At 44.8% G+C, this 17,081-nt stretch overlaps 2 protein-coding genes across 2 annotated transcripts; one reads left to right on the top strand and one right to left on the bottom strand.

The window, feature by feature from the left end:
• Positions 1 to 2,580: 2,580 nt before the first annotated feature.
• Positions 2,581 to 5,647, top strand: LOC135401393 (very-long-chain 3-oxoacyl-CoA reductase-like). The gene is made up of 10 exons (XM_064633788.1): positions 2,581 to 2,889; positions 3,598 to 3,644; positions 3,729 to 3,804; positions 3,866 to 3,976; positions 4,051 to 4,115; positions 4,180 to 4,224; positions 4,284 to 4,400; positions 4,465 to 4,530; positions 4,985 to 5,134; positions 5,225 to 5,647. The coding sequence occupies exons 1-10, from the start codon at positions 2,694 to 2,696 to the stop codon at positions 5,396 to 5,398; spliced, it is 1,047 nt and encodes a 348-aa protein (XP_064489858.1). The 5' UTR covers positions 2,581 to 2,693; the 3' UTR covers positions 5,399 to 5,647.
• Positions 5,648 to 7,207: 1,560 nt separating this feature from the next.
• LOC135401392 (sphingomyelin phosphodiesterase 2-like) lies at positions 7,208 to 12,628 on the bottom strand. Its single transcript, XM_064633786.1, has 8 exons — positions 12,458 to 12,628; positions 11,782 to 11,878; positions 11,499 to 11,575; positions 11,244 to 11,427; positions 10,934 to 11,149; positions 9,403 to 9,523; positions 9,228 to 9,344; positions 7,208 to 8,401 (listed from the first exon to the last, which is right to left on the bottom strand). Exons 1-8 carry the CDS (start codon positions 12,499 to 12,501, stop codon positions 7,962 to 7,964), a joined length of 1,296 nt encoding a protein of 431 aa, XP_064489856.1. The 5' UTR covers positions 12,502 to 12,628; the 3' UTR covers positions 7,208 to 7,961.
• Positions 12,629 to 17,081: the final 4,453 nt, after the last annotated feature.

The raw sequence follows: 17,081 nt of genomic DNA, 5'->3' as shown, positions 1-17,081 counted from the left end.
CCTTGCAGAACATGATAGCAAACGAGAAAGCCATTGTTTTCATTCGCAGGAATCTGGAAAACTGAAGTAAGCCTGTCAAATGCTTTAATTGCGATCAATTCCCCGACGATTACTGTAGGGAATGACATCATTTCGGCCCAAGTATCGCGGGCGGGCGTGCCGAGAGAAGCGATTTTGTTGCACCGCCCATAGACTCCCATGTATCGAAAATTTGACAAACTTTAATTCGCCAAAAATCAGTGGATAGCATCAAGCCTTCGAAAACATGTCATTCCCTAGATAAACGCGAGAGGAACACGCCTGTACCTGTTTCGTGTAGAAAGTTGGCGAGGTTTACGAGAACCGTGCGAACAAAAATTCCCCATAGGCTTCTTAAGGAGTGAGTTCGCTTTAAGTGCGACGGTTATCGGCTTGTGGTCATTAAAATGGTCGCTGAAATGCCTCCACTTTCTCCCCACAGTGTTATGACCTGAGATGGGACGAATCCAGAATTTGCCGAATTCGAATTCAAGGAAGGTTCCGCGAATCCACGAATCTTTCGAACCCTTTTTTAAAAACTAATTTGAAACTAGCCAGAAAAAGAAATACACTTCTATACTGAAAAGTGTTTTGAAGCAGAATTTGATATTTTGTTGATGAAAAACAAATAGTTCGCTTTCGTGTGAAAACATACCCATATAACTCTTCCCAAGTGTAATCTATTTAGCGCGTTTATTTGACATTTAACGTGACTACAGCAAATACACAAACTCTCGAGTCCGTATTCTTTCCATAAAGCTAAGAAACAATCAAGAGCAAAGGCTTTAAGAGCTGTTTATACTAGAGTGACTCTATTATACTCCAACAGCAAACAGCATAGCGTCGACCAGCGTGCTCGTGCAGGAGCACGCCGATTGACTCCGCACATTTTCCGCGAGCTCCATGCTCACATGCCCAAGACCTTATATTCTTGAAAGGGAGTTGCATTTGTGCTTTCAGCGCCAGCCATCTCACAAGAAAATCTAGCCACAGTACGGGTAATGCAACTTTTCCCAAGAGTTATAACGCTAATTTAGCAACAGCTGTACGTTTATTTATGACACTGTGTAACAGCAAACAAATATGACATGAAAAGATTCCAGGTGAATGGTCCAGCCTTTTGTCGGTCAGGTAGCGATGGAGGTCTGAAAAAAAAAAAAAAGGAAAAATATTTTACGTGATCAGACGGAATGAAATCGACATTTTAGTCCCGTGTGAGGAAATTACAAAACCTTATGCCATCAGCATAAAGTTACTTCTGCTTTCCCTTGGACGTACCTTTCACACTATACGTAGATACCAACCCAAAGAAGAAGGAACAGGACTCCAAATCCCAAGAAAACCGCTGCCACCAGGGAGATGAGCAGCTCTTTGAAAATGTCACGTGTAAACTTTGTTGATGTCACTTCATATCTGGCGAAGTATTGTTAAGGAGCACAAGCTGTACAAAGAAAACTAATATACCGACTACGTACCTCATGATCATGTGAGGGGGCATCAAAAGTACTACTAGTATCTGAAGCTTGTATACTAAGGTAGAAACGCCTAGTAACAGCATAAAAGGATACATGAAGAACCAAGCCATAAAGAAAAGGCCAATTCCCATGAGGACTAGAGTCAGGTGAGGGTAGACAGCCGGGTTAACTGGGCTGACATACTTGTGCATCTGCTCAATGCCCAACCCCAACTGAAACGTGAAATGCAACCAGAATTATGTAGCGCCCAACCGGCATAACCAGAGTGCACTGGGAGGATTCTTGTACTGCACACTTGTACAAACTGTGAGCTTTTGAGGGGTCAAAGGCACGACCAGCATAGATGCACAAAAATTCATTATTTTACGCATGCAATGCAAACTACCCATTTTTCTGCAGGTAGACTTGTTACTCAATCTAATACGTGCCATAGAAAATAAAACAAATTAGCTAAGTGTCAACAAATGACAGTAGGGTGGTCTTGGTGCCTGTGTGAACGAGCATTCTGAGAAACCGGCTTCGCTAACGTAACGCACAACAATCGCATTTTCCAACTCGAATTGCAAAGTTGTAAATAATAGTGCAGCCTAATACGAATGCGCTTCATTAAAAGCTTAGCCGAAATTTGGTGAGTAGTACTAAACGCGAAACATGTCGGTTGTGATGATAGCAGCTAACAGCGAACGCGCTGTGCCACGTGTACAATGCTATATTTCTGCCATAATATTAAATAAAAGCTAAGAATACGCGCATATGACAAAGCGTTGTTATTCTGCTATCTTCCAATGCATGTCAATCAGCGCAGATATTTTTCTGAACTTCAGTAGAATGACTTTGTTTGAGGAACTCCACGAACTTACCACACCGGCAGACGCCATGATGAACAGCTTTGAGTGGCTTTTGAGTGATCAGCAATCAGCTTCACCATAGTTTCGTACAGAACATAATATACTATTATATACATTATTATACTATTTTAGTATTCATATTATTAAATTAATCTTAAATTATAATGGTTTCGCGTTTGAGCTACGAAAACACATTCCTTGACTTTCCCTAATCCAGTCGAAATCAAGCCAATCCACCTGCTGCTTCTCTTCCGCTCGCTTTTTCTGTGCGTCTGCAATCTACAGTTTGCTTCACAGCCGGGTGGTGTGGCTGAGTTCTGTCCTGTCTGCTGATAACAGGGCTGTCGTGAGCATGACAGAAGAAACGTGCCCCTTCTCGAATGCCGAAATTCCGGTTTTGTTCAAAATTTTGGCCTTCATTGGTGCTGCTTTTATAGCTTTTGTTCTCCTGCGTTTTTTTATTTCATTATGCCGTGGGATCTACACGTGTTTCGTGGGGCAGCTTCTAGGATTTACCATAGACCTCAGGAAGATGGGAGAATGGGCAGGTGAATATGCATCTCATTTTATTCCCCGAAAGCGCGTCCGCCGAGGACGCGGAAACGTGCAGTTTGTACTCAAAGCCAAGATTTGGGAATCCAAGACTTCCCGGCGCAAACTCACCGTGGTGACAAACAGGAAAACAGAAACCGGTCTAGACGCCCTTGAGTCTGTTCATTGACCGGAAGGAAGAAAATATAAAACTAAAAGCCCCGAATTTCGCAGTGGCCCCCCGTTAAAGTCGTAAACAAGATGTGCCGAACGTCTGCCATAGTTACACATAGCTCGCATGCGCACCTCAGCTTGGGTTCAATCTCTGTTAGTACACCGTACAGGGTTCTCGTAACTATTAATTGTAATGCTGGTTGTAGTATACGATCGTTTTAACAGGCGTGAGTCTGTCGCCTAACGACTGCATTCTTCAGAACGCGCGTCGGCGAGTGTGGCTTACAGCACTGAATTAATCTCTGCTCTATTATATGCACTAGATTGTGAGGTATACGGCACTTTGTCGGTTTGCAGATGTTACATAGGCAGCTTTCATTCGCATACAACCTACCAAGTAGACTGTGTGAGTTGTCCTTAGAATTTATAATGGACCAACCCCGCTAGATGCGGAGCAACCTTGAAGAGTAGGAAAACACATTAATGACGTCCCGCGCACGTCACATTACAGCTTTTGCACAGCTTCGACATTTCTTTCCTCGTTTTTACAGTTGTTACTGGCGCCTCAGATGGCATTGGCAAGGCATATGCTGAGGAGGTAAGATTTCTTTTTGTTTCACGCCATATGCAAATTTGGGTATGTGTGTGGCTTTTTCACACAAATATGCCGTTTACGTTACAGCTTGCAAAGCGAGGTCTCAACGTGGTTCTCCTCAGCAGGACCCTCGAGAAACTGCAAAGCGTTGCAGCTGACATTGGTATGATCGATATATGCAGATTCAGTGCTTGTCATAACGTTATTATGTATCACCTTTGCAGAAAAGGCAACCAATGTCAGGACCAAAGTTGTAGCTGTGGACTTTACTGGTGATATAAGCATCTACGACACCATCAGGAGAGAACTTGAGGGCCTGGAAGTTGGAGTCTTGGGTGTGTGAGCATTACCTTTATGCCTCTAAGGTATTTGAGCATCAGTATATTGAACTGTTTGCCTTTTTCTTCAGTGAACAACGTTGGTATGAGCTTCCCCTATGCAGAATATTTTACGCTGGTTCCCGAAGGTGACAAGGTAAGCCAAAAGTACACTGTGGACGTGGTGCAGTCGTGATGTATTTTATTCTTGCACTTTGCAGCTGATGGACCAAATGATCAAAGCAAACTGCACTGCTGCCACAATGGTGAGGGCAAGGTTAGAGCTAGGCACATTCAGAAATTTACGCAATTTACAATATTTCAGATGATGCGCATCGTTCTTCCCGAGATGGAGAAGCGCAGGCGAGGAGTCATCATCAACGTGTCGTCAATCTCCGCAATGTTTCCGCTGCCACTGCTCAGCACTTACGCCGGTACCAAGGTACAGCCTCTGTTGTTCTAGAAGCCAATAGAAACACAGAAGACTCTTTTTCGTTTTGTTATAGGCCTACATGGACTATATTTCCCAAGCTGTACATGCAGAGTACAAGGATCGTGGCATCTTTATTCAGGTATGCACTTGCCTAGCCCGCTTGATGATTGACACTAGGGTTGCCACCAGGCCGGTATTATACCGACACAGCCGGTTGCTGGTAGGAAGGTGATACCGGCAGCCTTTTGCCGGTAGCCTTTTGCCGGTATTTGTGGCTCAACACCTTTCATATGGGCTTTTGCGGGGTTTTTCCCTTCAACATTCCACTACAGCTTGAATAAATCTGGAGCATAGACCCAACCCTGCAGTCACCAGTTCTTTCCTTAGTTATTCATTATTATTATTATTATTACACACAGGAACATGTTTTCGCGTATTATCTTGCGCTCTCTATCTCTGTTTTCTGTGTGTGCTCTTCCACCCCTCACCCTTTCCCTCTATTCCACCTCCTCTCCCTCAGCCGGTATTTTTTTTTACTACGAAAGGTGGCAACCCTAATTGACACACTCATCCCTACTCTTGCCATCATGCAGTCGGTGAAACCCGCGTTTGTGTCGACCAAGATGTCCAAGATTCGAAAGGTCAGCTACGATGTTCCCACACCCACCACTTATGTCACAGAGGCACTTCGCACCGTGGGCATAGAACACAGCACCTATGGGTATCTCCCGCATAAATTGAGGGTAAGCGGCGCGCACTTCGCCGGACAACTTTCTCTCATCGGGAGAAATGGGTTTGAAGTGATGGCAACCGTTGGGACGCTTGCGTTGCAGGGCTACATGCAGGAGGCCATGAGGGCTTGGTTGCCGGATTGTCTTCTGATGAAGATTTCCAAGGATTCACTCCAAGCCATCCGCAAAGGTTATTACAAGAAGAAAGGAATGACAGACACCTTCCTCGGTTCGAAGTCTTCCGCTGAGGGGAGCGGAGAAAAGAAGAGTTCCTAATGTAAAACATTTCAAGAAAATAAGAAAAGGAAGAACAAAGTTCTAACCGGTGGTTTGTGGCAGCATTTCAATGCTGTTTTTTTGGGTGGACAGTACTTGTGATGGAGCTTTTGTTGTGACATACGATGTCACTTGTGTTGTTTGTCTGGTACCTTTTTATGCTTATGTTAAGCTTGTGTTCACATTCCTTCGAGATTAATGCTTGACTTTGTAACCTTAAACAATAAATGGGGTTACTTTTTTTCTGCATTCATTTGAGGTGAGGGATTTATATACTACTGCATTGTGTGTTACGCATTTGCGCAATGCATAAGAGCTGGTGTTAGCCTTGGCCACTTAAATTGCTTTAACCTGACTCAGTCAGCTGCAGTAAGACACCTCCTTTAATGCTCAGCCTTTCCTCCAGGCAAGGAAGTAAGTTGAATTCTTTAGTGCCACTATCTACAAAACAATGAGAGCAGAAAGAGAGGGCAAAAGGTTGTTGGAGTTACCCCATTATGTTTGTGATTACATCTCTGACTGTGTGCCTTCTATGAAGAAAGACGAGGAAAAAGAGCACAATGCCAGTAAAGATCTTAAGGGAGCTTTGTGGTAAACACTAGTGGCCTCTGCACTGAAGTTTGCAATGTGTATGCCCACACAGCCGTTTTACGCCAGGCATCAAGAGTTACTGACTTATTCTGAGTACACACTCTTCCATCCATGCTTGCTCAATTTATGTTGCAAAGGAGACTAAGGCAGGACACCAGTTTGTTTCACAAGTGGCCTGTGGATGTTCAGAAACTATTACAGCCTCATCTGTGTAACATATGCCACCACATGGCATCAAATTTTGAAATCAAGATAATTGCCCCAGTAGTAAGTGTAGACTCAGCTGAAAAGCCAGAAACACTATCATGTAAAATTAAAGAGTAGAGGCTTCCTTCAGAAGATTTAGATGTCTTGCTTCGTACAGTTAATGGCAGAAAAATTACACTAAAGCCACAGGCTACAAATTGCAAACTTTTAGTACAATTATTGTAAAATGTGCACAAATTTGGTATTTGGCATTTTTTTTCCCTATTCCATACTTCAAATATTCAGATTCACACACCCCTAAATAAGACACATCAAAAGGTGGCAAAAAAATACTTCCAAATATTATGCCTCGGATTTTGTATCCTACATGAGATTGTATTGTAAACCACCAACACAAACGATTAATTATATTGCTATCTGCAACAATTATATGGAAGCTAAAAACCACTTGCACAAGAAATTGTGTGTGAAATGCTTTAGCAGTGATGGATGGTACAAATAAATATGTTTGAGGGTATCATTGCCAAATAAAAAATAATTAGCCCAATTACGGTTAAACATTTTGAAGTGCTTTTTTTCCCCTAGTAGCGGAATCACCAAGAAAGTGGTTAACAACCCTTGTTTTGCACTTGCATAGGAGAGGTGATTGACCCTTATCAGAATTGACAAGAATTTGTATGAACATAACCACTTTTCCCTGAGTGTGGCCACTTGCATTATGTTCCAGCACTTTTATATGAGCATGGCAGAACTGCAGAAGCCTGCGTCAACGCTGCAACAACGCTGCTTCAACACTCACAGAATGCTTCATCTGCAGATTGCTAGTGCAGCTCAGAAACTGGAGTCAACAGCCATTGTTTGCTCAATGGAGGTTGCATTTCCGAGGCATACACACATCCTGCGAGCGAGGACACTACACTACTGTCCTATCATTGTTTGAGTGTTCCAACGAGGGTACTTACGTAACCAATGTGGAATATAAAAAAGAAGCATGCTGAATACATGACAGCATTGAATTATGTAGAAGTCCTTTATTGTCGAGCGTAAAAATGAAGGCAGTGTTATAAAACTGACATCTCCATATATGCTATGTGCAAGATACCTATGACTGTTTAACAGACAGAATGACACAATGTAGCATGTCTAAAATGTATTGAAAGTGTGGGCAAGACATCCCATGAGCAAAGCCTGGAGCAATGGATGAAGACGTCACAAAATGGTCGTTGATCAATATCGTGTGGAAGGTGTATTCTAAGATGTTAGGAACATATTGGTCGTAACCTCGAGACTAGAAGTACATGGGATTAAAAACTGCTACACTGTCGTTCCTAACAACACAATGTTTTCCAGCTGATGGAATTTTCCAGTAACTGATGTACAATACGAAAATAACTGAATGTGCTGCACTGGCACATCATTGGAATATGCCAGAATAGAAGAACCAGGCACCGCCTGCATTCCAAACTGGCCGGCTCCTCTGCAATACAAACACTGTCACTGCCATTACGTAATGACAAAGTAGTTTGCATCCACACCCAGACGACAATGCGATAAGCACTAACGCAAAACCCAGTCCAAAACTCCCATTGCATCACCATGATACGAGACCACTATCTCTAAAGAAAATAGTAAAAAATAAGTATCGTTTGGCCCTCCTATGTTGCAATCGTCCTGAATAAAAAAATAATACCTGTTTAGTTATATTAGTCCCTGCCAGTTCTTCGTCAACTCGAGAGAGCACTGCCTGTAATGCACTGGTGCTGACTCACACCCTCAGGTCTCCCTGTTCGATAAGCTTGCCCGTAGGAGTCTCGTTTAACGGGTAACCACCGTAGTTCGCGACCTCCTTCACAAACGCATCATACAACAACCGCATTGACTTGCGGGCGGACAACAGGGAACTGCGTTCCATGGCGTTCCAGAAGAAACCCATCATGAAGCAAAACCCGAGCGACATGGCCGCAAAGGTACGTATTAGGACGAGGATCCACTGGTACGCCAGTGACAGCTGTATAGGCATTGTTCCGGCTAACACACAGGTGATGAAGCATCCTGCAAGGACATAGAACAACTTGTCCAGGTAGAGGCCATCCAGGGAGCGACCCAGCTGCTCCTGGCCACGGTGCAGAGCGTCCACCAGAGCAGGGGTGCAGGTGCCAACTAGCTTGCTGGGCGATATCGAGCCACACGATACAGGAGTGCCGACTGCAAAGTTGACGGCATGACAGTTGTCTTAATTTGTCGAGGCGAAAGCGTATTTCTACCACAAGTGGGCCACCTGTGCCTCAAATAATTTCTGTTGCTTTCTCTCACAAAGAGAGGCACGTATTGAACCCCTGACTGGAGTGTAAGTGCTTCTCAAAGCATGACTATACCTAGAGCCTGAATTTTTCGGGAAATATTTTTTTCTAAATTCGGGGGGTAAAAATCGGGTAAATAAACATGTGCACTAAATTCATGCGAATTCGGGTGAAAAAACTTTCAGTAGGCTAAATTCGAGGGGAAATCAGGCTCAGTTACACAAAGTAACTGTAGTGGTTTGGTACAAACGGTGATGTAACTGCATTTGCTGCTAAACAAGTAAGGTAGTGCGTTCTACAGACATCCAAGTGAGGGCAATTTGCCAGGCAAAAATATGGTTTCACCCTAAAGAGGCAACCTTCAATTCGGGGTGCAAATTCGGGGAAGAATCGGGTAAAACCCTAAAACTTCAGGCTCTACATATGCAGTGTTTCGAGTACGTGAACAAGAACATGTCAAGGAGCAACTATTGCTTTTTCAAGCAATGTGATGCTTCATTCCACAGTGTAGTGCACAGTTGTTTGCAAAATTCCTGATATCTTTAGTGCTATATAACTCCTTGACATTCCAAAGTGCTGGTACGGCTCTCAATACCAGCACCACCACCTATCTTACTGATCATGATTGATTAAGGCATTGCCCAATCTTAACACATTCAGAAAAATTGTTCGAATTAAAATACACTTCGAAACTTGAGAGCTCACATCACTTAGAGGTAGATCGAGCTCACCTTCGCTCGACTTTCCAACCTTTAACGTAACTTCCACGGCTTCGTGATCCGAGAGGGGCAGACCGGACGGAGTCTTTTCAGTGGGGTTTCGGCACACCTTGCAATTGGCTACTACACCTGCACAGCCAACGTTGTCTACAATGTCAGCTCCGAAACAAGAGACAGGATGGCTCACCTTTCCCGACCTTGAACATGACATAGTCGATGCGCTTCCCCGTGGGACAATCATTCTTTTCCGCTTTGCTCGTGTAGTAATTGTCGGGATGTCCGCAAGTTGCTCCCATGCAAAACATGTCCTGAGGATATGGGGACATGGTCACTACCTGTACGCAAGCGCAAGTTCGACAGACAGAATGCGTAGTTCTGCTTTCTGTACTTATTCAATGAGAACACAAGATAGTACAGGAATCCAGTGGCACAAGTGGAACAGGACGGGCACAACAATTGATGCTATGTTCAAAGATCATGAGATTCTGTACCAGGACACTCGGGCATTCTCCCATTTTTCTTAAGATGTTGACAGCTATATTGTCGTTAATATTTTCACATTTATGGCCAGCTAAACAAAATACAGAAGCCGACACTGAAGATTTTTGTTTAAGTTTAATTTGTACAAGCTTTCGCGTGGAGGTCCACGCTTCCTCAGGTACCTGAGGAAGCGTGGACCTCCACGCGAAAGCTTGTACAAATTAAACTTAAACAAAAATCTTCAGTGTCGGCTTCTGTATTTTGTTTATGTGATCTACAGGACTTGACTCCCCTCTTCGTATACGCATTTATGGCCAGCACGTAAGCCGAAATAAGTAGGGGTGTGCGAATATTCGAGTTCTCGAATTCGAATCGAATATGAAACGCTCGAACTATTCGACTCGCGAATCGAATATCCAATGTTCGATTTTTCGAATATTCGACTATTCCACGAATATGAACGACGCAACCCGAAAGTGGGCTTCACCTGATGCTTCCGTGCATGAGGTGAAGCCTCCTTTACGAAATTGCTCTTGCTGCAGGACCAACACAGGCGGGACAGTGTTAAAGTTATCAAAAGTTAGTTTTGTAGACATCGTCTGTGGGAGGGGTGGCGCCCCTCCCACATGCAGTTTAGCGGTGCCGACGAGGGACTGATTTAATGTCTGAGAGGTTGCCTTTAAAACGTTAGGACTCTTGAATATTGACTACATCTCACGAACAAGAAGGGTGTCTTAAAGATACCCTTTACGTCTAAAATTTCAGTAGTGCAACTTCCTAGGGCGACTGCAAAGAAACTAAAAGGTGTTCATGACAAAGCTGAGGCAGGATGCCAATTCGTTTGTTTCACAAATGGCCTGTGGTTGCAACAACAATAATTACAACATCATCCGTATAACATGCTACTGCCCGACATAAAATTTTGAAATTAAGGTAATCACTCCAGTAAGTGTAGACTCACCTGAAAAGCAGGAAGCACTCTCACGTAAAATTAAAGAGTAGGGGCTTTTAGCAGAAGAATTGCATGTCTCTCTTGTGACAGTTAATGCCAGAAAAATTGCACTAAAGCCATGGGCTACAAAATGGAAACTTTTAGAGCAAAAGTCACATATTGTAAATTTTGCACGAATATTCGATATTCGATTCGGTATTCGAAATTTTTTCCTCCATTCGATTCGATTCGACTTAAAATATTCGGATTCGCACACCCCTAGAAATAAGAACAAAAGGCAACGTACAGGCCCCAGGTCCTGGGCAACAAAAGCATCTTCAAGATTAGTGTTGTGTAGGATGATGTTGTACGGGGGATCCAGCGGTTCTGTGTTGAGATCGCCCGCTAATATGGCCACGTCGCACATGTCGCTCGTCAGCTTCACGTACTGGCTCAGCTCGAAAGACTGAGAGATGCGGTGCGACAAGTAGACATCCCACTGGCGGTTGTACTCGGCGTGAAGCTGTGCGGGAGTTGTTGAGAGCATCATTACGCAACAGAGTTGCGGAAGAATTGGAACAAGCAAACGCGAATCCACTATACCACTGTCAACTTACGTGGGTGACATAAAGGTTGAAGGAGAGGCCACGATGAATGACCTTACAGAGGCCGACGACCTTTCCCCCGAACCAGTCACCGTGGTAAAATTTGTGGGCATATCCATTGAGGGTGTACTTGAGCATGCCCGTGTCAATGATAGGGCTTTTCGACAGTATGCACACGCCGCTGCCCAAGACACCGCTGAAAATGATTTGCTGTGAGCTAAAAAAATCAACTACCGCGAGTTTGCGGATGACCTAAAAAATATTTACCTGTGGAAATAATGAGCATAAGGCAGATTGTGGCTTGTTTTTGAATGGACAGTATTGAAGTCCTCTTGGCTCCAAAGCTGATAACAGAACATATCCACTCAATGATAAAAGATCTGGCACATCTAAGGCTCATTAAATTTTTGTGTGTATGACACAACACTAGTGTTATTACTTCTGTAAAAAAATTCTGTGCAACACATACTGTCCGTTTCAGGGCTAATATATAGTAGTCACACATACATTTCATCGTAGACTTCGCTTTAAACAATGTTTGCATAATCACCTCTTGAAGGAACACAAAATCGAAGTCAGATACGGCGAGATAGCTTGCAATGGTAGCCATACGCTCATGTCTGTGCTTGCTGATGACCGGGATACCCCTGTAATTGGAAAAGTGTGTTAGAAAAGTGTATTGGAAATGCACTAGTGCACTGTGAACGTAATTAAGTGCAGGAAGGCAGGTAAGCTGCCACTGGACTCAGAGGGAAAACAACTGCAATCAATGTACCCTAAATCGGGTAATCTCAGGGCCACTCCATGGATGACCTAAATATTGACATCTTGATGCGCACGAGCACGAACGACACTCTAAAATCAGCTGACCGTGAAGGCTACGCTTTTCTACTCACAGTATACACTCCATGGCCTGAGTAGATTTGCGATTAAAAGCTAAATGGTAAATTAGATATGAGAATTATTCTCAGAGGAAGAAAACTCATTAAAGGCCAATGCCTCAAAGGGCCGATTGGAAGCAGGGGGGAACGACCTCCTGCAGAGTAACGTTAAGTGCCCGCGGTGAAATGGTAGGTAACAGCATATTAGTTTAGTTCGCTCCTTGCAAGTACATTTCAAGTTTTTCTTTCGTGTTTATGTGGCTAGAAGAAATAGCTGACGAGAGCGAACCATTCCACTGTAAGCCTAACTTACGGCTGAATTCAAATATGGAACACAACACTTACCAGCAGTTCAATGTGAATACTTTTACTTCGATTTCCATCCTCATTCCAAATTCTCCACGACGTTATAAATACAGAGCTGTGACACCGCAAAACTCCGAATCACGAAGCTGAAGACATCACAACATATGAGCCACTTGGCAGCAGACGAAAACTGTTCCATTGGCTGGATTGCATTGGATTCTTACTTCTGCGATCATGCCTTTCCTTTTCCTTTTTCGCTTGCTTTTTCCGCATGCTCCTTCGGCTCCTCCTGCTTTCCCGCGTCAGCTAAAGACACGATAATCCTTCTCAGCATGCCCTATTTTGTAGATCCAACAGTTACACCAATATCGTTCACAAATTTAAATAAATAATTGATTCTAGAGGAACTTAATGGAGGTTGTTTAATGAAGTTTCGGTTTCGAAAGTGTACACTATGTAATTGTAGCGTGTCAAAAATAGGACACAATTTGGAGCAGAAAGTGGTACCACAGGCAGTAATTCCGTGACAATGCACATTTCTCTCTCCCTTTATTTTTTAACTCCGCGTTAGCGCCGCGAAGCAACTGTGGCTATGAGCAGCGTACAGATATGGACAGATGGAGAGAGAACAGTAGGAAGGAGTAGGGAACAGGGCGTTATTATGTGTCCTGGACCTACCTCAAGAGCATTGTGCCGACATTCGTCTGAGAAGTCTTCGGAAAACCCAGGGGAAACCTCAGACTGCACAGCCGGCGGCAGGATTCGAACCCACCACCTCCCCAGTCTCCAGCACCACCTTGGCTACTACTATAACGAGCGGGACGCCTAACCCGCTCGGACATGCTGCTGGTCCTTCTCTTTTCAAAGGACGTGTTAGCAGCATGTCCTTCTCGTTACAACGCTTGGCCAATGTCTCGTAGTCACAAGCTTGTAAGCAAACGATCCAAAAGTCAATTTCGTTAGGGCTGGGAAAAAAAAAAAAAAATATATATATATATATATATATATATATACATTTTCTATTTTAGAAAAGTGGAGAAAGAAAGGAATGTAAAATGCATACTAAAGGCGAAGTGGACGTGTTTGTGCGTAATGAATGTCAATGCTCACTGTAGACGCCAGAGCCGGGAAGCAACCGATAACCGAGCAGAAGCACAAAATAAGAGAATCCTGAAATGAGAAATAGGATTCTCCAAATAAAAGAAGAAACATGTCTGGAAGTTAGCAGCCGTTACACGAAGTTAATTATCGCTGAGAAAAAGGAACATTTGTGAGGCGATTTGTGGACAATCCAACATGTCTGCGGAAATCACAGGCAAGCGTGAAGGTCTTTGTCTGCACACAAAGAAAGAGTTTATTAGTCCTGCGAAAGTGAAACAAAACCTGCTGATATTACCGTATGTCACAGACACTATGGACACAGACACGCGCGCTGGAACGCGGTAGCATAGGTCGCGCGCAATGTTTGCTCAGCACCTTCTGTATTCCTTCTAGACGTTCGTGTGAGCTTCCTTTATGACACGTCGCTTCACGCCGCCTACTCTAGAGGTCCTTGCGACCGACGTCGCCACTGTATTCATCTTACCAGCAGTCGAGAAAGCTGTCGAAGCCCTCGAGAATGGCATCGACTCTCTCCCAGAGGATCGAAACCCTTTCAGCCGTTGTACAGAGAGTATACTGGAGAGCATACTGGACTTCCTGCAGAAACAACGTGGACCCAGAAATCTGAACTGCTTGCAGTTTGAGATCCTTCTCTGCCGTAACGTGCGCCGACTAGACCTCTTTCTGACGTCCGAGTTCCTCGCTCGAAAAGAAGCGCATCGTTTTCAGCGCATGTTTCGACGCATCGGACGATACGGAGCTCAGCTGTCAGAACTGTCCTTAGAATTTTACCTCAGCTGCGACAACGAAGAACTGTGTCAAATGTTGCGCGCCCTGCCCAACCTACGAATCTTCCTCGTCGCATTTGAAAACCTCTCGGACAAGGTACTCGATGCTCTCGGCAACCACTGTCCAGAACTACAGAAGCTTGTCTTGTGCGAAACGCCGCAGATCACGGATAGCGGACTTCGATCGCTGGTGAACGAGGCGGGAACAAAGGGTTGCAAGAACCTCAGCTTTCTGTCCATCGAAGGAGCACCGCCTGGAGTGACGGTTAAAAGTGCTGTCTACCTCCTGGAACGACTTCCTGGCCTTGAAGCCCTTCATCTGCCTTCCCTGGACAAGGCTCTAGTTGTACTGAATGAAATTAAGCCAGCAGAATTCAAACTTGGTCTTGTTGGGTACAAGGACCTAAACGTTCACGCTGTACAGACGTCAGTCCGCCCAACCATGAGAGAGTTCTTAACCAAAATGATCGACCTGTGCCCTCGGCTGCACAGCGTTGACATTGAGATTAAAACTACGGATGACATCTCTCCGCTGCGGCTGCTCCCAAACATGACAGAGCTGTCCATTCGTACGGCAGAATCAACATCGGAGTGGTTTTTCTACACACAACTTGAGCCAGTGCTCCAAGTGGCTGGTTCTGGGCTGACCTCGTTGAAGTTGGCAATGCCGGATGTGGACCTGTCAGCTATTGACTGTGCATGCCGTAACCTGCAGAGCCTTCAGCTTGTAGCATTGAGCATGTGCTGGAAGCGTAACACTGTGAAGTCTAGCGATGTTCCCTTTGGCAAGCTCGAAAGCCTCTTCCTGGACCCTGAAAACTCGCAGTCACTGAAGATTAGAGATCTTATCTTGCTCTTCAACAACTCTTTCGAATTGCGTGAGCTTGTTTTAGGATCGTGCGACACATTTGACGACATGTTTCTTATGGATACGTTGCAGCGAGGTCTTCTGCGCAACCTCAAGCGAATTGAGCTCCACTACCTCCGCAAGTTGACCATTCTCGGTCTTCAGCAGCTCGTGCTCCTTGACGAAAGCCTAGAGTTTCTCGCTCTCAAAGATTGCAGTGGCCTCAGTGCGGATGATCTTAATTATCTGAGAGACTCGGCAAGCGTGTTGAAGTACGAATTGAAGGTTCAAATGTAGTGCGTAACTCGTGAAGAGACAGTATACCGGCAGCAGCGCTTTCCTGTATGTACATAGCGAACTCAAAAGTTGCCTTTCATCTTGCTTTTTATTTAAGCTTCAATAAAGGCGTTACAAGACCTGCACTACCTGCGTAGCTGCTCTTACACGTCACCAAGGTAATATGCTATAGTATTTCCTGAAGGAGTCTGGAGTATGGGTCGGTCACGGCAACCTCCATATGGCCAACGTGGAACATGCCCACGGAAAGTCATCCAGCGGTCTCGTTGGATTGAGGCCTCACATTTACATCAGTAAAGATACGAAGCACCTGAACACTTATTTCGTTCACGTGCTTGGTTCCTGAGTTTTATTCTGTGGTCTTCGCTGTTGGATACCTCAAAGTTTTCTTGAGGTGAGCCAAATAAGCTATTTACTGTTTTCCCATGTGTGTGTGTGTGGGGGGGGGGGGGGTCTTTGAGGTGGTGTTACGGGGCACCTCGCAACCAGCTGTGCACACGTTCTACGATATAGTCATATAGTCTGAAACCCAGCGACCACCGCTCCGCAGCGCCGGCGTACGCGCAGGCCAGGCCAGGCCACGCGCTCGCGCGTGTCACGTTTAGGCCTCACAGCGACTGTACAAAATGTTCTGACAATAGGCTAACCTGACTGACTCAAAAACTGCCTCAAGGCTGACTCAAAAACGAGAGGAAATGAAGCAAGAGACACCGCGGGAAAACATAACCCTCTCTCGCCAGCTGCTGGCTCCCAGATCCTGACACATTCACGTTTGCGCGCTCGCTCCGCGGTGGGTCAGCACGCCTTTCCCGTCCACTTTGCACGGGTTGCGGTATACACGGCGATAACTCCTGGGCCTAATAAGAGCAAGTTCTTTCCCTTATAACGGCTAGTCTGATAACAGGCGAAATGCTAGACAGTTGATATACTGAAGCTATCGAGTGATAAGGATTGAAAGTTAACCATAAAGGGTAGCGGTGCCGTAGGGGCGTTGAAGGGAAGGTCATATGACGGCTTTGTTGACCGATAAGAACTGACACGGTTATTGGGGTTATAGAGGAGCCAATGGGGGTCGTGCAGACTGTTGACAGGTCGCTGGTAAGGGTCGTAACCAAATACGAACTGACAAAGTGGCTTTATCGCAGCTGCGGCGGCCTGGGGAAGCGTGCATAAAGGTTCGCCGAGTGACGCTGATAAAGGCTGATAGCCTAATAACTTATTACTGACAACGAAATGATGAACAAGGTCTGATCCTCTCATTGGGGATAAGTGTGAGAACCTGCCGCCTAATAAGCACCTACTGATAGAGAACCGCGGTGACTGATAAGGATTCACAAATGTGGACAACTGCCGGTTTCTGGAGATGAGCTGCTGATAAGGTAGCAATAACTGCTTGTTGGTCGGTATATACGTCTCAAGCCTGATGAGGCAGTTCCTTATCAGTAACGCTATCAGTATACCCAGTTCACCTGTGCGCCAACATTACTGTGCGCAGCAGCTCTCATAAAATACCAGTTAGACTTTGCTTACGAGCCCTTATATCAGCAGCTCCTTATGAGTCGATACGTTCCCATCGTTCTCATCAATGACACCAACGATCTTGTCAGGCATTATCTGTCGATTAATTCCG

This window comes from Ornithodoros turicata, chromosome 7, assembly GCF_037126465.1.
Source record: "Ornithodoros turicata isolate Travis chromosome 7, ASM3712646v1, whole genome shotgun sequence".
Taxonomy (NCBI): Eukaryota; Metazoa; Arthropoda; class Arachnida; order Ixodida; family Argasidae; genus Ornithodoros; species Ornithodoros turicata.
The sequence above is the reverse complement of the archived record's forward strand: the minus strand, read 5'-3'. Positions and strand labels throughout refer to the sequence as shown.

What these genes read in the sequence shown, in the direction of transcription:
- LOC135401393 (XM_064633788.1), top strand. Translation starts at nt 2,694, where the DNA reads ATGACAGAAGAAACGTGCCCCTTCTCGAATGCCGAAATTCCGGTTTTG. An exon ending in GCAAGGCATATGCTGAGGAG is followed by an intron (nt 3,645 to 3,728) that starts GTAAGATTTCTT and finishes TTTACGTTACAG; the next exon opens with CTTGCAAAGCGAGGTCTCAA. An exon ending in TGGTTCCCGAAGGTGACAAG is followed by an intron (nt 4,116 to 4,179) that starts GTAAGCCAAAAG and finishes TGCACTTTGCAG; the next exon opens with CTGATGGACCAAATGATCAA.
- LOC135401392 (XM_064633786.1), bottom strand. Translation starts at nt 12,501, where the DNA reads ATGAGGATGGAAATCGAAGTAAAAGTATTCACATTGAACTGCTG. An exon ending in GTATTCACATTGAACTGCTG is followed by an intron (nt 11,879 to 12,457) that starts GTAAGTGTTGTG and finishes TTCCAATTACAG; the next exon opens with GGGTATCCCGGTCATCAGCA. An exon ending in TCAACCTTTATGTCACCCAC is followed by an intron (nt 11,150 to 11,243) that starts GTAAGTTGACAG and finishes ACTCCCGCACAG; the next exon opens with CTTCACGCCGAGTACAACCG.